General features: G+C 43.6%; 1 protein-coding gene across 4 annotated transcripts in view; it reads left to right on the top strand.

The window, feature by feature from the left end:
* The window catches only part of MAP9 (microtubule associated protein 9), a 208,893-nt gene extending 186,566 nt beyond the window's left edge, over positions 1-22,327 (top strand). For all 4 annotated transcript variants that reach the window (XM_029613539.1, XM_029613485.1, XM_029613405.1 and 1 more), the window contains exon 12: positions 22,084-22,327. In XM_029613539.1, the coding sequence (XP_029469399.1) occupies positions 22,084-22,311 (228 nt within the window). In that variant the 3' untranslated portion in view covers positions 22,312-22,327. The remainder of the gene's footprint in view (positions 1-22,083) is intronic.
* Positions 22,328-22,701: the final 374 nt, after the last annotated feature.

Below are 22,701 nucleotides of genomic sequence, written 5' to 3'. Positions count from 1 at the left end.
AAGGAAGGAACGGTTCTCAAAGAGAGCCCTGCCTTCGAAATCCTCAATAAAGGCTCCCTGCAGGATAAGGCCTGTAGCTTGGATACCCATCTCGCGGAAGAAACAGCCACCAGAAAAACCGCCTTCAAAGTCAGATCCTTCAAGGTCGCGCGTACCCCTTTGAAAATCTACCCCAGTGTGATTAAAAGTCTGACAGGCAACTTATTACCAATATACAAATTATTCCGAATTCCCAGTTGCACTATGAAAAAATAAAAAAAAGAAGAACTAGAGAAGCCCAGCAGTGGTGATAACAGGCTTGCTGATACCCCATCTTTAAAGTCTTGGTAAGAATGTTGGTACATTTATTTATATGTATACCTTGTCTCTGTTTTGCTTGAGTGATATTTTGAGCAAGGTTTATACTTATTTGATTAGTGAGTATCCTGTCATAGGTCAGAATTTTATCTTACTGTTATCACTGGTTTGTAATCTTCTTCCCTTTTGCTTTAACCACTTTGTATTACTTTGGCAACACATGTAAAAATTGTCATTCCAATAGTTAGCTAAATATATTTGCTCCAGCTTCAGTCTTACTCCTTTCTCTTCTGAATGCTATATGGGATTTGAGGGGCTGGAGTAGGAAACAGTCGGCTGTTCTTTGCTGAAAGCGATACCTAGCAATTTGGGGAGTCTTTGGAGACTGGGGGAGAATGCTAGAGTCATCCTTAGAGGGGGAGAGAAAGAGGAAGTGTGTAAGCTTGTGCCTCCCCCGCCCCCCGACACACACTCAAGGTGAGGCCTCACCAAGAACCTGTACAAGGGCATTATCATCTCTTTTTGTTGACTGGTTATTCCTCTCTCCATGCAGCCCAGCATTCTTCTGGCTTTAGTTATCATCTTGTCACATTGCTTCGCAATCAGGTAGACTTTCAGGAGTTCTGGTCAGCCTTATTGTGTTGGGGAAGTGGCAGGGTTGTTTGTGTCCTAACTGCTGGAAGCAGTCAGCACCTAGATAGTATTTTTTTTGTGTCGGAGGAGTTGGCAAAGTGCTAAACACTGTGATGTGTGATGCATTTTTCCCTTTCCGCCAGTCATTATTTTTCTCACAACTACATGGCTGTAAGAAAGTTAATATGCTTTAGTACATAGAGGGATATTAGCTTAGAAGCTCATTATCTGTCTTATTTAAATAATTAGCATACATTTAATTTCTTCTTGAGTCACATGGCAGCAGGACATTTTCTGGTACACCACCAGCTTAAGTAGTCACCCATCACCCCTGGTTGTTACACAATGGAATAGCACAGGAATGTTTTCAGCTTTAGGGAACTCACAAATAGACCTCTTTGCAATGTTCTCAATAACAAGGTTCCCACATGCTACTGTAGGAGACCAGCAAGGGGTAGACTGGCAGCATGTGCTTTCTCAATTCAGTGAAATATTTGCATTTCCCCCAATTCTGCTTATTTCAAGGACTGCTCAAAAACTGAAATGGGAGGTTGGACAAATGCTTTGGATAGCCCCTTTTTGGCCTCTTCAACTTTGATTTCTCTGGCTCAACCACCTAGCTATCCAGCCAGATAAAGTTGTGGATATTCTCATCCCTCATCACACAGTGCAATGACAATCTAATATATCCCAACATTCATTCTTTGGCTCTGGATGTTGAAAGTCAGCTAATTTCAGTTGCCTACCAGAATAAAAGAAATACTTCTTGGTTCACGGATGTACTCTACCAAGGAAGTACTCTACAATTTACAGTACCTGAATGTAATCCACGTTGACATGCTGAAAAAAGCGCAAAAAAAAAAGCAGAATCTAAATAAATTAAAAAAAAAACTTAAAATGGAAAAGATTTGCTATCTGATGCTCAGAAGTCAAACAAAACCAATTTAAGTGTCTTGTTTCGCTTTTACTTAAATATCTTCTAAGCCTTTCGTAACCCCCAATTGAAAACTAATTCAGAGTTCCTCTTAGTGCCATAGCAGTATATCATGAGAATTCAGAAACTGTTCCTATTTCCCACCAGCCTATAGTTGCAAAATTGTATGAAAGGTGTCATATACCTGAAACCTCCAATAAAGGATATTCCTCCACCTTGGGATCTAAATGCTGTCCTTGCTCAGCTCATTAATCCACCCTTTGAACCCTTGACAAAATCTTGGAAAGATTTTGATAGCAGTTACTTATACTCAAAGGGGTAGATTTTAAAAGAAGCGCGATCAGCCTACTTTTGCTTGCGCATCAGACTCAAGCAAAAGTACGCTGGATTTTAGTAGATACGCGCGGAGCCGCGCGTATCCACTAAAATCCTGGATCGGCGCGCGCAAGGCTATCGATTTTGTATAGCCTGCGCGCGCCGAGCCGCGCTGCCTCCCCCCGTTCCCTCCAAGGCCGCTCCGAAATCGGAGCGGCCTTGGAGGGAACTTTCCTTTGCCCTCCCCTCACCTTCCCCTCCCTTCCCCTACCTAACCCACCCGCCCGGCCCTGTCTACACCCCCCCCTTACCTTTGTCGGGGGATTTACGCCTCCCGGAGGGAGACGTAAATCCCCGCGCGCCAGCGGGCCTGCTGCGCGCCGGGCCGCGACCTGGGGGCGGCTACGGAGGGCGCAGCCACGCCCCCGGGCCGTAGCCACGCCCCGTACCCGCCCCCAAAACGCTGCCGACACGCCCCCGGAACGCCGCGACGACCGGGCCCGCCCCCTGACACGCCCCCGACACGCCCCCCTCCGAGAACCCCGGGACTTACGCGAGTCCCGGGGCTCTGCGCGCGCCGGGAGGCCTATGTAAAATAGGCTTCCCGGCGCGCAGGGCCCTGCTCGCCTAAATCCGCCCGGTTTTGGGCGGATTTAGGCGAGCAGGGCTCTGAAAATCTACCCCAAAGAGTAAGTGAATTACAAGCATTACTCTTATACTCTCCTTATATTCAGTTCTTTCACAACAGTAATTTTAATATGTACTTTCATTCTAATTACTAATTTTAGATGTTTCTTTGTATATTGGTTAATTCACTTATATTATCACTTATGGTTTGTAAATTTTGTGTATATATTGCTTTGCATTTAATTTGTAAACCACTGTGATTTATTGTAGAATAGCGATCAATCAAGACATAAACTAAACACATTCTAAATGTTTCCGTGGATTTCATTTAAATCAATCCATTATGATGCCAACATTCTTTCCAAGACTGCACTCCTATAAGGGCAAACATGCTCTTAATATATTGGCCTACAGAAAGATTTTACTGTTTTATTTATAAAGGGAGCAGCCCTCCAGATAATCCTTGCAGCTTTTTGTTTCTTTTAATCCAATCAAATGGGTTTTTTTAATTACAAAGAGAAATCTTTTTTTTCTATTTGGATCTCTGATTGCATTACTAATTGCTACAATCAAACATCTACATCTTCAAAGTAAAGCAAAGGCCATCAGTTTAGGGCTGCAGAAACTTCTTTAGTATATTGTGCTCTGCTTCCATAGAAGATACCTGCAAAGCTGTTACAAGCTTTGCATCAAGGCAGTAGCTCTGGACAGGCAGTTCTTTGAAGCTTATGTAATTCCTTCAACTCTACCCACCATCTTCAGATAATATAGATGGGTTGCCATCATTATTACTGACATGCAAATAAACTAATCATATGCAGTCTTCAGCTTGTGAGTCCCCACTCATGTGGCAGATATTATTTGCTTGTCCATGAAAAAAACTAAGTTACGTACCTGTTAAAGTTTTCTCTGTCGGTAAAAGGATAAATCAGCACACAATCCCTCCCAGCTGCCCTTTAGAATTAAAGCTTAGCTTGCCATTAAGACCGAGGAGACTTGCATGGCAGACAACTGTGCAGGAAAGTCTGCACATAATCAGAAAACAGGTTTTTCTGACCTCTGAGAGCTTTCCATTTCAGCACCATCAGATGAAGTCACCCACTTGTGTGGCTGGTTTATACTGCTGTCTACAGATAACACCTATTACAGCTAAGAGAATAAGTTGCTTATCTGGAACAGATGTTCTCCATAGATAGCAAGATAAAACAGCCATATAAGTGCAATCTGCTCAAGCCTCCCTCTGGAGCTAGTAGGCAAGCAAAACCAGAAATAGTAAACTATTATCAATTTATTTATTTATTTTTATTTATTTGATGACTTTTATATACCGTTATTCGGTAGAGCCATCATAACGGTTTACAAAGTGAACATTTTTCTTAGCAGTGTGGAAACATTATAGCAATTTGAGCATATACAGAAATAAACATATCAAGTCCAATAAGTATTCTTAGGTTGGATGAGGAGGGTAAACATGTTTGGTTGGAGATTACAGCTGAGAGTTCATTTGATGGTTGGTATGGTTAGATGACTGAGGGTCAGTGAAGAGTTTGCGAAAGAAAAGAGTTTTTAGGTCTTTTTTGAATTTTTTTGTGTTGTGTTGGGTTCTCAGGTCTTCAGGTAGTGTGTTCTCAGGTCTTCAGGTAGTGTGTTCCAAAGTTTGGGGGAGGCGATGGAGAAGACTCTTTCTCTTGTTGTTGCCAGATGCGCATCTTTGATGGTGGGGATGTTTAGGTAACTTGAGTTATTGGAGCGTAGGTTTCTTGAGTGGTTTTGAGGAGTTATGTTAAGAGTGTTTAGACCTTGATGATCATTGTTTAAAATTTTGTGAATGATGGTCATTGATTTGTAGGCAATACGTGCAGTAATAGGAAGCCAGTGAAGTGAGGTCAATATGGGTGTTATGTGGTCACTTCTTTTTGTTCCTGTTAGGACTCTGGCAGCTGAGTTCTACAGTATTTGTAGTGGTTTGAGAGTTGAAAAGGGTATTCCCATTAGTAAGGAGTTGCAATAGTCGAATGTGGAGAAAGTGAGTAGTTGTAGGACTGTTCTGAAATCGTCAGGGTTGAGAAATGGTTTCAGATGTCTTAGGGTTAGGAGTCTTGGTATCCTCCTTTGGTTTTATTTGATATGTGGTTCATAAAAGAAAGATCTTTGTCAATGATAACTCCGAGGTTCCTGGTGTGGGTGGTAGGGATTATAGATATAATATGTTTGTCTGGAATTGTCAGGGGTGGTGGAGCTGGATTATGTTTTTTGTCCATGAGAATTATTTCAGTTTTGTCAAAATGGATTATTAATTTCAAAGAATTTAGGAGATGTTTGATTGAAACCAGTAGATCTGAGGTTTTACTGTAGGTGTCTTCAATTGAATTTTGTAAGGGAATTAGAAGCTGAATGTCATCAGCGTATAGGAAATGTGTGATTCTGTGTTCTTCTAGTAGTTGGCAGATGGGGAGAAGGTATATGTTGAAAAGGGTGGCGGATAAAGCTGATCCTTGAGGGACTCCAGTGTTAAGGTTGATCATTTTTGATGGGTTGTTTTTGATTAATACTTGGTATGTACGATCAGATAGATAGGAAGAGAACCATTGTAAGGTGGTGCCAGTTAGACCAATTTGTGTTAGTTGTTCCAAGAGTATCTTGTGGTTTACTGTGTCGAAGGCGGCAGAGAGGTCAAGGAGTATGAGGAGGTATTTTTCCCCTCTGTCAAAGCCTCTTAAAATAATGTCATTTAGGGACAATGTGACAGGGTCTACAATGTGCACAGTAGCAAGTTAGCAAGAGAAAGGATAAACGTAGTCAGCCAGAGCCACAGATGGTGTAATAGAGAAATCAAACAACAAAAATGTGGAACCCAAAATAATATTTAAATAATAGCCTAGGAAGGTGTCAGCAAGCCTTGACGTTATATGTCCCTTAAAGTAGACACTAACCGGTCTTTTCAATCATCCACCTTCATCAAATTTTAATACATCAAACTATTTTTTTGAAAAATGTTTGTCTTTTCTTATTCATTAAAATAGTCCTCCATCCATGTTAGCAAAAATGACTCTTAACAGCTGAATGTTAACATTGCCCTACACAGGCCAGTGTTTGGCTGGATCAGCTTCCTCAGGGGCATGTAAGAATTGATTTAACAAGAGCCATATACCTAAAGAAGTTAATAGAAATACGCATTTGAATAGCGAATGACAAAATAGAAATGAAACCGGTACTTATCTGAGAATAGCAAGGCTACCCATTCAGACGGGACCAGACGTCTCAACCATCTTGTCAGGAGAACAGGAGGAGGAACCGAAACCGAGGCTAGCGTCTCTTTAAATTCGCCCTTGTGGTATGACGTCAGCCATGAATGATGTATTCATAGTATGCCAGTTAGTAATCTGCCAATCATGATAAATAGAAATGATCATCCCAGAAATACATATAAATCCAACTAGCTATTTAGACCTGATGGATGAACAGTGTTCAGTCTATAAATCCAGTGTTGTTCAGACTGTAATAAAAGGCGTTCTCGATCTCCACCACGCCAGTGTAGTGGAACATGATCTATCGCACAAAATTGTAGATCATCAAACGTATGTCCATGTTCAATACAAAATAGAACCAAAGGTTTGTTTTCCTTGCCATTTTTATGTTAGACCGATGCTCGATCATTCACGTCTTCAAGAGACGTTTTGTCTTGCCAATGTAGAGCAGTGAACATGGACATTTAATCAAATAAACAACCATAGAGGAGTCACAAGTGGTATTATGTCTAAGAAATATTTTATAACCAGATGGCACAGTCAGATTCTGTTCAATAGACATTGATGAATGACAGATCGAATAAGTATTACAGGGATGATGTGAGCCAATCAAATGATTCGACGTAATTGACGTCATAGAACTGTCAGATCGCACCAAAAAATTCTTTAAATTCATGGCACGTGAAAAAGTAATCCGTGGAGGTGATTTAAAAATAGCATGCACCTGTAAAATGTGCCAATACTTTAGGATAGACTGACGAATCTTGGAAGCCACTGAGGAATATGGTAAAATACATGTGTGTCGTGAGGAATCATCATTAGACCGTGGAAGAAAAAGCCATTCACGATGGGAGTATTTTGCTCGCAAATAAGCCTTCCGAATACTTGAATGAGGATACCCTCTAGCTGTAAAACGTTCATGTAAAATTTTTGATTGAATTTCAAAATCCGCTGTAGTGGTGCATAGTCGTCTCAAACGAATATATTGACTCACGGGTAAATTCCGCTTAAAATTCCTCGGGTGTGCACTAGAATAGTGAAGGTAGGTATTTGAGCTTACCAATTTACGAAAAAGGGAAGCCACAAATTTTCCATCAGTGATAGTAATGCGTATGTCCAAAAATGTTATGTCCAAAAATGTGGTTGACCACTGACTCTTTTGTGTGAGTAGTGATAGAGAAATCCCCAGGAGAGAATATGAGGAAGAAAAGAACAACGAAAAACCATGTTAAGAATGAAAATGTCATGCTGGTGGAGTCCTAAGGCATGGGTGGATCGGGACTCCAAATCCATGTCCCAGATTGCTTGTGCAAGACAAAAGAATGCTCATCTCTCTTTACCTTGAGCGATAAAAGGCATAAGAACAGAAGACTTGGCATACTGGATCAGACCAAGGATCCATCAAGCCCAGTATCATGTTTCCAACAGTGTCCAATCCAGGTCACAAGTACCTGGCAGGATCCCAAGGGGTAGATAGATTCCAAGCTGCTTATCCCAGGAATAAGTAATGGATATCTGCAATTGCACCTTAATAATGGTTTATGGACTTTTCCAACTTAGAATATCCTTTACTTAGGACGACCAGATTTTATATAGGGAGTGCCAACACGAACAATCTACAAAAATTACCGACTGTATTCCCAATGATTACCAAAATTCAAACGATGCAACTTTAAAGGTGATGTTTGACCATCATATTAGGCATCATCGTATCGTACTGTAGACTTTAGTACTCCGCCTTACTTATAATCATATTTTTTTTTTTTGGTTCTATAGACAGTCTTTCACCACTAAAATAACACTATTTTCTCTTAATAATTGCAATTATGTATCCAACATCTTGACTTATCTGTGAATAGTAGAAATCACTTTCTTGCCCAATTGTACTTCGGTCTCGTTACCAATGCTTGTTTGTTGAAATCACTTTCTTGTGATATATTCTGTGGTCACATTTACCATTGCCCGACACGGGGTCATGTTTCGGACAGCGATGTCCTTTATCAAGGGCTCAACTCTGTGTCGAAAAACATACCATATTAGAAAAATTGATTCTGTAAATAATACGATACTTTTTCACAAATAGACCTTAGAAAGTACTTACTATTAGGGCAACATCATGGCGTTTCTTAGCGTTCTTTTAAATTTTCAATTCTGGTCTTCCTCGGATCGCTCTTATACCAAACAAGGGTAGCTACGTCATGAATCCCATGTCTATACAGCTTTACATGTTAACCTAAGGAATAACACTCTAAGGAATACCACTCTATGGCGCTATTCAAACCTAATGGAGCTACAGTATACAGGCGAAAAATCCACTGTTGCTCTCTGAGATTTAATAAATCATTGGGATCCCTACCTCGCGGATTTAAAAGAACTTGTTCCATAACGCGCCATTGCAAATCTTGAAATCCATGTTTCTTCTCCAGACAATGTTGTCTGGAGTGCTAACAATTTGCCAGTAGAAATACAACTCCGGTGTTCTGTTAATCTTATTTGAATAGCTCGTTTCGTGCGACCACTGTAATACAAATTACAAGGGCAAATTATTAAATAAATTACCCGCTTAGATGAACAATCAGTATGTTGTCGAGCTGCATATTTCTTTCCCTTAGAATCTACCCATTGGGGGCCAGCTAACACTTGGCTGCAAAAAGAACAGTGCTGAAATGGCCAGTGGCCTTGAAAGTCCATCCCACTTTGATCTATTAATGGTTGAAGGAATGAATGTGTAATTGTGTCCCCTATGTTCTTCCCCCGAGTGTACGTGATTATTGGTGCATCTTCAAAAATTTTATGTATTTATAAAATGAACCAGTGATAACGAATCACAGACGCTACTGTGCCTGCTTTATCTGAAAAAGGTAAAGTACATACCAACCGGCTTTCTTCTTTATCAGGTAGTTTTTCTAAGAGTAACCACTGTCGTTCAGCATGGTACCCCCGGAATAACAACCATCATTGTAGATTAGGGATGTGAATCGTTTTTTGACGATTTAAAACAATCGTCAGATATATTTTAAATCGTCAAAAATCATTGAGTCGCAATACAATAGAAATTCCCCCGATTTATCGTGAAAAATCGTTAATCAGGGGAGGGCGGGGAAACCCAGCACACCAAAAAAACCCCTAAACCCACCCCGACCCTATAAAACGAATCCCTTACCTTCTCCCCCCCCCCCCCCCCCCCCCCAAAAAAAACTTTTTATGAGTACCTGGTGGTCCAGTGGGGGCGCGGGGACCGATCTCCCGCTCTCGTTCCATCGGCGCCATTTTGGCTGCCACTCAAAAATGGCGGCGATGGCCCGATAAAAAAAACACCCACCCGACCCTTTCAAAACGACCCCTTAGCCTCCCCCACCCTCCCGATCCCCCCAAAACATTTTAAAATTACCTGGTGGTCTAGTGGTGGTCCCGGGAGCGATCTCCCGTTCTCGGGCTGTCGGCTGCCACTCATAATTTAAAAAAAAATTCAACAAGAAACGTGAGAGGTATTAAAGTTGTGACTTGCTTGATGTTGTTCAGTGAATTTTTCCTGATAAAATGGTGTAAAAACCTATTCGTTTTTTCTCTGAGGACAAGCAGGATGGCAGTGCTCACACATGGGTGATATCATCTGATGAAACCTAGCATGGAAAACCTATAACAAAGTTTCTAGGACTTTGATTGAGCCTCATTGAACCTTACTGAGCATGTCCTTGGTATGCGATATACCACGTATCCACATCGGTTCCCTTCAGTCTTTTTTTCCACAAAGCCCGCTGGTTACAGTTTGAGTCTCAGCTGTTGGGATTTTTGCAATTTTTTCTCTTTTTGCAGTTCCCTTGGGTTTCACTTTGCTGTTCAGTATGGGGGCCCCTTTTAGTATCCCAGATAGGTTTTTCAGCATTTCTTTGTTTTCTTTTGCAGGTTTGGGGTGGTGCCTCCGTCACTGTGCACCAATCATTGGGCCATTGCTGCCATTGAGTTTGATTTAGCATCTCTTGTTTCGTGCTGACATGTCTTAGGGGTTCTAGCGATGCTCAAGTACTTCCTGATTCCAAAGAAAATAGGGGAACTCTGTCCTATCCTAGACCTAAGGTCTTTGAACAAATTCCTCAAAAAAGAAAAGTTCAAGATGATTTTGCTTGGCACCTTGATCCCTTTTCTGCAAAAAGGGGATTGGCTATGCTCTCTTGATATAAAGGATTACTACCCTCACATCGAGATATTCCCTGGCCACATAAAGTATCTCAGATTTGTTGTGGGAAAACAGCACTCCCAGCATCGTGTTCTGTCATTATGGGCTTGCATCCACCCATGTGTTTTCATGAAATGCTTAGCTGTGGTGGCAGCTTACCTACACAGGTTGGGGGTACACATGTTTCCCTATCTGGATGAGCACATCTTGGACAGAAGCAAAGGAGTCAAAATGCATAAACATCCAGGTTTGGAATTACTATGATTCATCATCCACTACCCCAAGTCTCACTTAATCCAGTCACCACAATTGGAAATATTGGACCTCTGCTAGGCAGGTCTCAGGCCAATGCCTTCCTCCTGCAGCAATGGGCTACCACCCTGATGGCCATTGCGGCAGCGGTCCAAGAAAGTCAGCAGATGTCAGCTTGATACATGTTGAGGTTGTTGGGCCATATGTTACTCCCATGGCATGTCTATTCATAAGAAAAGCCCAATGGGCCTTGAGGTTGTAGTGATCCAAGCCACCCAAGATCTCTCTGATGGCATCCAGGTCACTCCATTATTTTTTTTATTTATTTAGATTTATATTCCACTTTTTTGCAGTGCTTCAAAGTGGATTACATTCAGGTACTGTAGGTATTACCCTATCCCCAGATTGCTTACAATCTAAGTTTGTACCAGGGTAAAGTGACTTGCCCAAGGAGCAACAGCAGGACTTGAACCCTGGTCTCCTGATTCATAGCTAGTCTACTCCTCCATATTACTCTAGAACTTCTTGTTTTGGTGACAAGATAATTCCTATCTGGTCAGGAAGGTTCCCTTCCAAATTCCTGTAATCCAAATTGTCCTAACCATGGTTGTGTCTAACCTGGGCTGGAGAGCTCATCTAGATGGGCTTTGAACTCAGGGCTCATGGAGTTCTGGGTGATTTACTCTGCACTATGGGCTTTCAGAGATCAGCTGCCCAATAAAGTTGTACTTATCCAAACAGACAATCAAATGGTGATGTATTGTGTCAACAAGCAGGGAAGTACAGGCTCCTACCTCCTGTGTCACAAAGTGGTCCAGTTGTGGGCCTGTGCTGTCTCTCGGGGGATGGTTCTCAGAGCCACCAATCTGTTTGGTCTGGAGTTTGGGTTGGTAGACAGATTGCGTCGGTCTTTAAATCCCATATGAGTGATTCTTGGACCAAGGGGTAGCAAATCGGATTTTCCATCTCCGGGGCACCCCAGAAGTGAATCTGTTTGTGGTTCAGTGGAAAAGAAAGGTCCTTCTCTTCTGTCCCATGCACAGGTCACATAGCAAGCTAGCCTCGGATTCTTTTGCCCTCCATTGGGGCCAGGGACTTCTGTATGCCTATCCTCCAGTTTGACTGGTTGTGAAGACTTTGTTGAAACTCAGGGAAGATAGGGGGATAATGATTCTCATAGTCTGCCCAAGGCAGATCTGGTTTCCATTCCTGAGGGAGATGTCCTTTCATGAATCAATCAGACTGGGGGGTTCCCCATCTCTCATTTCTCAGGATCAAAGCATGTTGCACTATCCCAACCTCCAAGCCCTCTTACTGACCGTGTGGATGTTGAAAGGCTGATTCTACAACCTCTTGATCTTTCGGACTATGGACTGAAGTGGAAGAGGTTTGCTGTGTGTTTTGACTACAGGGCCATAATTCCCTTCTCCTGCTCCACATAAAAACTGTTGAACTATCTTCTACATTTATCTGAAGCAGATCTTAAAGCCATCTTGGTCAGGGTGTATCTTAGTGCAATTGATGCATATACTCACCATGTAGAAGGTAAACTTATCTCTGTACAGCCTTTAGTTGTCCATTTCATGCAGGGTCTGCTTCATTTGAAACCTCCCATAAGTCCTTCTGCTGTGTCTTGCGACCTCAGCGTGGATTTGTCCTGGCTGATGAAAGCTCCCTTTGAGCCATTGCTCTTCTGAGACTTTAAGTACCTGATCAAGAAGGTTGTGTTTTCAGTGCTGGGTACTTCAGCATTCAAGGTCAGTGAACTTCAGGTCTTAGTGATTAATTCGCTTTACACTGTTTTTTCACAATAATTTAGTCTTGCGTATGCACCCTAAGTTTCTGACTAAATTGGTGGAAGATTTCCATCTTAACCAGTCAGTTGTCCTTCCAACATTTTCCCCAGGCCTCATTCGCACCAAGATGAACAAGCCTTGCACAGTTTGGACTGCAAGAGAGCCTTGGCCTTCTATTAGGAGCAGAAGGAAGCCAGAAAGTTCACTTAGCATTTTGTTTCCTTTGATCAGTTGACAAGCAGATTATATCTCTTCTGTTATGCCCAAGCGGACTTGAATCTAGTGGGCCATATCAAGGCTCACTCTGTTCAAGCAATAGCAGTGATGGTAACTCAACTTGTGATCATTACCCATGAAAGAGATTGGCAAGGCTGTGACATGGAGTTCTCTCCACTCATTCATATCACACTACTGTTTGGACAGGAATGGCTGACTGACAGCTAGTTTGGCCAGTCTGTCCTCCGGAACTCGTTTGAAGTGTAGAACCCAACTTTTTTTCTACCTAGGGCCCATTGTCTTTGTTTCAGGCTGCCTTCCCTTAGGATATATGCAGATAAAATAGGCCTGTAGCCAACAAAGACATTGTCATGGTTGTACCAGATGGCACTGATTTTGTTGACCCTCTTTTTTGTTCAGAGCTACCTCTAGCTAGAGATTCGACCATGAGTGAGGAGTGCCATCCTGCTCGTATCAGATAAAGCAGAGTTGCTTACTGATAATAGGTGTTCTCTGAGGACAGCAGGATGTCAGTCCTCATGAGACCTGCCCACCTCCCTGTGGAGTTGGGTCTCTACTTCTTGGTTTGTTTTGTTTGCTATATTATTAAACTGAGGGGATCTCGCATGGATGTGTGGTATAATGCATGTCATGAGCATGCTCAGTGAGGCTTAATCAAAGTTCTAGAAACTTTGACATAAGATTTCTGTGCCGGGCTCCATCGAATCATATTACCCATGTGTGAGGACTGACATCTTGCTGTCTTTGGAGAGCACCTGTTACAGGTAAGCAATTCTGCTTTAGTAAGATAGGATAAATCTCAATAAATAAATTATATGTGATATGTTTTTATTGTATTAATACATTAGGGCAATTTTTATATTGCCCACGGATACATTGTACCTACAGGCCTATAAGCTGTTTTTCAAAGGAAAACTCAGCAGGAAGATTCCTTTGAAAATTCCTGTAGGAGGTGCAACGTATGTAGGTACCATTTATGTTTGTGAAGTTTTGAAAATTATATTTCCTATGGCTTGTTTTCAAGAGCTTCTTTCATCAAGTCAATGTTTCAGATCTGAAACAGGATTTTGCTTCAACAAGATATATATGAAGGAATCACAGCTCTGAAAATCTAGTAAAATATTAGTTAGTCCAATAAAAAGATATCACCTATATATCCTTTTTTAACTGTATTTCTACATAACAAATCAATAACATGGCACTCACACTATCTTTTTCCTAAGGTAGATTTCAGTATCATTACTTTTAGGCATGTCCTAAGGGTGTAGGAAATTATCATTTTACACTCAGATTCTTGAAAAAACACTAGAGAGTATATTTTCAAAGGAGTTTTGCATGTAAAAATACCATATACGCACATTAGTAGCATGAACTCACAAATATGCTATTTCATAAACAGCGAGAGAATACATGTATTTTCCATTTCATTAGCAAATTTTATTGGTGAAAAAGGTGTGCAAGGGGTGTTCTGGGGCGGGGTTTAGAAGTACACACTCTAGTTGCCATTTTGTCAGAGATATACACGTATACATGATCAAACTTATTGATACATTTTGCACCTGATAATTGAATCAGTCAAGTGAAATTGGACTTATCTGTTGTCTGGAGGGCGGAACGAAGTGGTGGGGGGTTTCAGGGTGAAAGTAGAGAAAGTATGTGTTTTCTTACATTGACAATATTTGCATATACTGAAATATATGAGCATACTTTTGGAGCAGAACCACATGATAATTTATAAACTGTGCAGCTCCCACTACTCAGTTTATAAAATACTAGCAATAATATCTGCACATCCACTTCATATGTAAATGCTGTACTGCAGATAAGTTTGAAAGTTAGCTCCTAGGCAGGTTTAAAAATTATGAAGGGTAAGGTATTTTGTAAATAATAAACATATAGGGGCAGAGTTTCAAATCCCTAAGCGCACAGGGCCTATTTTATAAAGGCCCGGCGACGCGCATAAAGCCCCGGGACGCGTCAAAGTCCCAGGGCTTCCAAAAAGGGGAGGGGCAGGGTGGTCCAGGGGCAGAGCGGGGCCAAAGGCCTCCGACACAGCGGCAATTTGCCACTGTGTCGGAGGATCGCATGCCTTTAGGTTGCCAGTGTGCGCAACTTGCGCTTGCCCGGAGTAGGTGCAAAAGGTAAAACAAAGGTCAGGGGGGTTTTAGGATAGCGCTAGGGGGCGGGAGGGGAAGGGGAAGGGAGGTTAGGTTAGGGGTTAGGAAGTTCCCTCTGAGGCCGCTCAGAGCGGCCTGGGAGGGAACGGGGGAAGGCCGCGGGTGTCGGCATCGGTGCATGCAAGATACACTAGTGTGCACCCCCTTGCATGCGCCAACCCCTGATTTTATAACATGCGCGTGCCGGGTAGCACGCGCACATGGACGCCCACTCGTAGGTATTAAAATTTCTCACAGGACAAGCAGGATGGTAGTCCTCACAAATGGGTGACATCGAGGATGGAGCCCTGTACGGAAAACTTTTCTGTCAAAGTTTCAACAAGCTTTGACTGACACTGGCACACTGGGTGCACTGAGCATGCCCAGCCTGCAATTATCCCTGTGAGCCACAGGTGTCTCCCTCAGTCTTCTTTTTTCCGCTCTGCAGTCAGCATAGCGGTTGGAGCTCTGTGAGGATTTTTTAACTAATTACCTCATGGAAACACTTAACTTTTCACTTCAAAAAACACTTTTCCCTGCACAGGTCTCCCTCCGCGTACGTTTTTACGACGCTCGGTGAGTACTAATTCTTATTTTTCGGTCGGTTTCTGTCACTATCTTAAGGCTGTTAACTGACTGAAGCCTTCCCTTCCCCCATTTTTCAGTTAGCTTTAAACAGCTTGCGAGTATCTCTGTGACACTCTGCTTGCTTATGCTAGTGGGGTAGGGATTTTTTCCTTAACTTTAGGACCTCTGTAGCTTCAAGTCCTTCGTTCCCTGGTACCCTCACGCAGTCGATACCCTATCGCTACACCGGGACCCTCCTAAACCGCCCTGGGCTTTTATATGTCATCAGCGCCCCTCCCCCCACGGTGCCCTGATGCCTTTATCCATGTTTTTTGCTTTTCAGTGCTACCAGGCTTTTTCCTCCTACGCACTGTTTTTTTCCTTGGGCTTCCTCGGTGCCGTCCCTACCCGGATGCATGCCATTGACGCACACGTCACTGCCATGCATACTCGGGTCGCCGCCACCGCTGCCCGAGACACTTTTTAACGATCCCAGAGTCACTTCATCGATGCCACCCCCCCTTTTGGGGATGCCATCGATGCCCCATCCTCCCCACCGATGTCCAGCCCTTTTCCATCGGTGGGCATCGGTGCCACATCGATTCGTCGGTGGGCATCGATGCCGGATGGTCCCCATCGGTGGACATCGGTGCCGGATGGTCCCCATCGGTGGACATCGGTGCCGGATGGCTTGTCCGTCGATGGCATTGGTGCCGGATGGCCGTCCGTCGATGGCATTGGTGCCAGGTCCTTTTGCATCGATGGACACCGATGCCCAGGTGTTTCATCCATGGGCATCTATGTTAGAATGCATCCATCGAGGGCAGTCGATGCCAGGCTGCTCCCATCGGTGAAATTCGATGCCCAGGTGGGTCCCATCGGTGGGTATCCATGCCGGCTCGATTCCGTGGATGGGCGTTGATGCCAATGCCAGCCTTATGGCTGGCATCGATGCCCATGCCGATTCCAGGACTGGCGTTGATGCCGGGATGGAATTCATCGACTGGGAGATCCATGCCATCGATTCCATACGTGTCCATATCGATGCCACCGACACACGTGTCTGGGGCACCGATGCCATGTACACTTGGAAATCTGAGTCTGTCCAAATCGATACCGTCAACGTCTGTGGCCCTATAGTTGATGCCCGTGGCCATGCCACAAACGGCATAAATGCCCGCCTCCATGCATCGATGCCCTCGACACCTCCGTTTTCCTTCGGTGTCCTTGACGCCCTATTGATTCGACTTCGACTCAGTCGATGCCGGTATCTTTTTCAATAACGGCAATGTTTTTTGATTATTCGATTCCACATCGTTTCAAAGATACCCTTGCCACTGCTGTCAGTGCCCGTCACTGTCATCATTCTCCTGGCCAGTCATCGACGATTTTTTATACCCATTTTGATGATATCCTCGAAGCCCCTTAGGTTGCCTTCAATATCGTCAATACCGACATAGCACCGCCACATAATACCCTCGCCTCCTCACATTGCTCCACGCTTTGGGTTCTTTTTTAAGCCCCGTATTAGCTTAAGACACTCCATTGTGTCAGGAGCAGAGCAGGCGTGCTGACAGTTCGTCATCGATCGCCTTCCAGGACGACGAGGGCTTCCATCTCGGCGCTGGGGAAAGACCGGGCCGAGCACCGTGGCACCCATCATCGCCGACATCGTGATCGTCCGCCGCTGACGCCATCCAGCACATCGGTGCCATCCTTCTCCAGGCTGGACAATGCTCGGGCAGAGCGACATCACCACTGCCATCAGCACTGTTCCTACAGTTTTGGCAGTCCTTGGTGATCCAGAACTTCCGGATCCAGGTCCGACAGCTTCTGCATTGGCGTCACGACACATCGAGCCGCTGGGACGAGGGAAGGGAACATGAGTTCCGTTAGGGCTCCTCTGTTCCTGGCGTGCCCCACCGTCAAGTGGTGTGGGACTATGGCCATCTGTTACACTTAGCAGTCTAAACGCCACTCACGCCTGGCCTGTCTCCTCTGTACCTGTGCCACCATACCGGGTTTCAGAGCGAGATGGACGTTTACGTCCCCGGCCTTACCCTCGAGGACTCCGGAGACCGTCGGAGTCAACAATCTTCACCGGCTCGTCTTGCGGCGATCCACGTCGGATGGTAAGTACCCGCTTCGGCGGCATTCCCATAGAGTTGTGTTCTCCCATTCGGACCGTGGTTCGAAAAGTTCTGGGTCATGTGCCTTTTAGAACTGTATTAGTGTCACATATCGCTATGTTAGCTATGTTAGCCACAATATCAGGAGAACCCCTCTATCTTCTTGGGATTGCAGCAGGGCTTCTTCTCTTGTCAGTAACAAGTCCCTGTGCCGACCAATGCTCTGACTCTTGGTTCCCTCCCAACCAAGGTCCAGCTGCATTGGCTGATCTGCTAAACATGAGATTCAGCAACCATTGCCCCATGTACAAGTCCACCTTGAGGCCTGGCCACAGGTCTCAGTGTCTCCTTGTACAGCATACAGAAATGCGGGTACCACTTACCGCTCACACACCTGCAGGAGCCTACATGATATCCTCCATTGGGACACCTCCTGGTCTCCCATCTGTCAGATATCAGAGCGGCCACCCCACCTTGTACCAAAGTCCCGGTACACTCCCCCAGGCGCTACGAAGTGCAGAGGGGAGAAGGGAGGGGGGTTGGGGAGTTTTAATTGCACTATTCTTTCTTTTAACAGAAAATAGTTACTCTCCGCACATCCTGGACCTAAGAAAATCCAACTTTCTTTAGACGTCACAGGTACAATGGTATCTTTGGTTACCATCACTCCATACTGCAGTAAGTACATTATTTTAATGTTTCTATGTGCTTTATGGTGAGTCAACATTACAACCCCAAGCTCTGCCGCTGGCACCAGCTTCGGTAAGTGAACTGTCTCTTGCATCACTGTTGGTGAATGCTGTTTTCTCTGCGGAGTGTAACATCATTCACTTTCCTTGCATAGACTACTGCTAACCACTTTCAGTACATGCAAGGAGCTCTCACTTTTTTCAGGACTCACTATACATTTACTAACTGGGATTACTGTCACTGCCATAAATCCCTTCTGTAACACTTCTGGACACCACAGTCTTAAGACCCTCTTGTCCAGCATGCGCACAGACATTCTGATACATTGTTATATGTCCCTGCGCATATTTTCCATAACCTCAGCCTTTCAACTTTTCATGGTTGGGCTATGGGGTTTCTTCCCACTATGCATTTTTCTCATAATTCAAAACTGCTATGGGTTATATTCAGTGACATTCTATACTCAATGGACCTAAGTGGTTTCATTGCTTTCGTCCCTGATTCTTATCCCAGTTCGAACTAGGACCTAGTCTCCTTCGACTCATGCTCGCAATTCCTTAGGGTTATAAAGTTTCTCCTGAAAGCTGTCAACCCATTATGCATCTATTGCACTCCAGCATAGTTTCTCATAAACTTCCTGGACGTTGCACCCATGAGTTATGCCCTTATGCCTTCCAATACTGCTTTTGCAACAATTCTTTGTGCATACAGACAGACAGCATAGGGACAATGTGCTTTCCAACTCATAAGCACGCATTACCTCTTAGCTGCTCTGCTAGACGGCTGCGCAGCTCTACCCTTGGCCCTTGTTCACTTCATGCGTCCTTGGGCCACATATCTAAGAGATTTAATGAACGCTCTATCAGACCTTCTCCACGTAGGTTCTATCCTCTCGAATGGTCTCAATTACATGTGTACAGGGCAAATCTTTTAACGCTGAGTTTAACTAAACTTTCCTCGGCGTCTGCATCATTCCATACGATGCACAGGTTCTGCTCCCTGCACATGTTTCCTATGCGTTCCCTTAGATGCCTTTTCTTCCATCAAAGGCCTCTTCAATATATCTCTTCTGCTGCCTCTCGTAGCCAGCATTCTTCTAATGTTGAACTGGGATGGGGTTCAGTATTCTTTTCCCCACTCCCTGACTGAGATCAGTATGCTTTCCCATACTTCTCAATCCATCATATCAGTAACCTTTTATTCTCTCACCAGTCAGTCCCAAATCATAGACTTACTGATGTTCTTAGGTTCTGGTAGCGTCACAAAACCTTCTAAACATAAATCTTGCCGTTTAATATGGCAGGCTTTACCTCCTGACGCTAAAAAAAAAAAAAAAAAAAAAAAAAGAGGTATTACCCCTTTTACTTTTCCACCATTTTTTCTTACTCCCTCGGATTCTGTTCTCCAGACATCCTCCACATAGATACACCTTTCTCTTAGGAGGTGTATCGTTTTGGGAGTTGGGTTCCCGTTTTCGGTAATCCTCTCTGAGTCGGCTTACCATGGATTATCCACTGATCAAGCCGCCTCTATTTCTCTAATCACGGAATGAACATATATATATTCTCCTTATAAGTCTCATACATTCTACGTTTGAGCCTTTCCATTCCTCTCTTCCACAGTTTGGCAAGGGAACTTCTTTCCCTCTTAATGTCATTCCTGCCAGCAGGGTCCGTGAGTTATGCACTCTTTCCATACTCACCTGACTCCGTTCCTCTGCCACTGAGTAGTTCTACGCATTCAACTTTCTATCCTTTTCAGGTAGATGTTGTATCTCCTTTCCTCAGGAAATACTCTATTAATTTTTCCTAACCTCTCTCTCTCGCCCTAGGGAGAGACTGGGTTTTCCACATTCCTGGACAGTAATGCTGCGCTTACATTCTATCTACATTGCACTGCATTCCATGTGAATTCCACTTGACTCTTTCCTTCATGCAAGGATCAAGCTGCTACTTCCAGTGGCCACACAGACCTAATCCTTCTGATTAAGTGGTCTATATTTCCTTTCCTACCAACAAGCAGACATTTCACTACAACACTGTGGGTATCCACATACTGTTGTGTCCGTCTTAGCCTTAACAGCTTCCCTTTGGTTACTGCTGCTTGTACTTTTTTATCAGGTTGCAGCCTGGAGTCCTCTCCATACCTTCGCAGCCTATTATTGCTTACATTTGACTAGCCGGCATGCTCCATGTTTGGCCAGTCCGCCTACTCTTACTTTTTTCAATTCACTACCCAACATCCTTCCACGAACCCATTATGGTGTTGCGGATGCCCTCCGTTCCCATTTCCACCTCAGTCGTTACGCCTTTGCGCATCTGCGGTGTATCTGGTGCATTCCCGGGCATCCTCAGCTCGGTACTCACCCATTTGTGAGGACTACCATCCTGCTTGTCCTGTGAGAAAGCAAATGTTGCTTACCTGATGTAACAGGTGTTCTCACAGGACAGCAGGATGTTAGTCCTCACGAAACCCGCCCGCCACCCCGCGGAGTTGGGTCTGTATACTTTTATTTTAGTTTCGCTTGCGCTTTTTAGCTATAAGACGAGACTGAGGGAGACACCTGTGGCTCACAGGGATAATTGCAGGCTGGGCATGCTCAGTGCACCCAGTGTGCCAGTGTCAGTCAAAGCTTGTTGAAACTTTGACAGAAAAGTTTTCCGTACAGGGCTCCATCCTCGATGTCACCCATTTGTGAGGACTAACATCCTGCTGTCCTGTGAGAACACCTGTTACATCAGGTAAGCAACATTTGCTATACCCCATACTGTTTAGGAAATACTAATGCATGTACTTGGAGGAGTAGCCTAATGGTTAGAGCAGCGGGTTCAAGTCCCACTGTCGCTCCTTGTGACCTTGGGTAAGTCACTTTATCCTCCATTGCCTCAGGTACAAACTTAGATTGTAAGCCCTCTGGGGACAGGGAAATACCTACAGTACCTGAATGTAATCCACTTTAACTGCTGCAAAAAGTGGAATATAAGTAAAATACTTGAAATCATCAACTTGCTGATATCTCTGCCAATTCACCCAACCCTTCCTTCTCTTTCACATTGCCATAGCCATGATCTTTTTTTTCTTCTGTCTGTCCTGCAGCACCATAACTGTATCATTCGTTGCTACAGTATCAAGCCCTTAGTTTCTGCTTCCCCACCCTCCTAGTGCCAGCATCCAGAGCTCTTTCCAGTACTATAACTCTAATTCTGTCACAGTACCTGAATATAATCCACTTCGAAGTGCCTGGAAAGCGTAATATAAAATAAATAAAATTCTCCATCACAACCAACAATCATTTTCCCTAAAGGAACAAATTACTGTCAAGGCTCCCCCCCACACACTTCCTTTCCATCACATCGCTTCTGTGTTCTCCAAGGTCTGCCTCCCTCTTGGTGCATCTGGATCTAGGCTTAGAGCTGAATACTTTGGATCAGAAAATACCACTTCTGTGAAACACCAGAACCTACCATCTTTGTCAAACTGTCAACTCAGGCCTGTAATACCAAAAGTGCCCTGGAAACCCACATACACAGTTACAGAGAGTTCAGTTATGTTTCCTGCAAAGATGAGGTGAACTGCAGAGTTCACTTTAGCTGTCTGCAGGGCAGGCAGAAAAAGTCCTTTTACAAAGCATGTGAATTATGGTGCTTGTGTGGAAACGAAAGATGGACAGGTGATACCTTTCTCCCTATCCCTTCATTACCACATTTCTTGCAGTCTGTTTCCTTTTAAATGAATATCTGGTTTTGAAGGCTCTAGACTCTGTTCTCTCTGAAGCTCAATGGTCAGTTGGGAAGACTATCTCTCAGCAATAAGAAAATGTGGTTGAGTGATTCTTATGTTAAAGAGATCAAGAGGAATTTGCCTAGAACCTCAACGTGTCCCTTAATTTTGTAGTTATTCTACTGTTAGGCAATGAACTGCATAGAAGAGCACAGGAGAAAGAAGGAATCAGAGGAAAATATAACTAGTTAAAGGCAAGTGTTTTTACATTTATTTTACTGGCCTGTTTATGATCTTCTTTCTAGGCATTTGAAAAATGGAGAGAAGATAAAGAAGAGACAATAAGAGAGAAAGTAAAAAAGGAAAGGCAAGCTGAAATTAAAAAGAAAAGAAAAGAGGAGGAAAGTGTCGCAGAAAAGAAGAAAGCAAACATATCTGCAATTAAAAAATGGTATAAACACACAGGATTATTTTATAACCTAAGTAAATTGGTTACATTGATCTTTCTTACCTTTCAGCATGATGCATTTTAGTCTTGTCTCCTCTTTAATATTATTTCTGATAGTACATGCTGCTACATTATTAAGGACTGCTTATCCCATTTTACTATCAGAAATTATCTGACCTCATTGGTTATTTTATGTTTCAACATTGCTTCTGCTCCTAGGTCCTTTCTTTTTCCTAAAAGTGTGTAAGCATAAGGAGGTTAATATTCAAATCTTCCCATTTAAGTAACTTAGCCGATTTAACTTTTCCACCTTAGTTACAAGGTATGTTCAGCGGCACAGCTAAGCCGCTGAATATATGTGTATATGTGCGTACTTAGCCATATAATTTATATATGGCTAAGTTTAGACCTGCTGTTGAGCAGGTTTAATTTAGCCACATAACTTATACAGCTAAGACTCAATATCTATAGTTCC

This window comes from Rhinatrema bivittatum, chromosome 1, assembly GCF_901001135.1.
Source record: "Rhinatrema bivittatum chromosome 1, aRhiBiv1.1, whole genome shotgun sequence".
Taxonomy (NCBI): Eukaryota; Metazoa; Chordata; class Amphibia; order Gymnophiona; family Rhinatrematidae; genus Rhinatrema; species Rhinatrema bivittatum.
The sequence above is the reverse complement of the archived record's forward strand: the minus strand, read 5'-3'. Positions and strand labels throughout refer to the sequence as shown.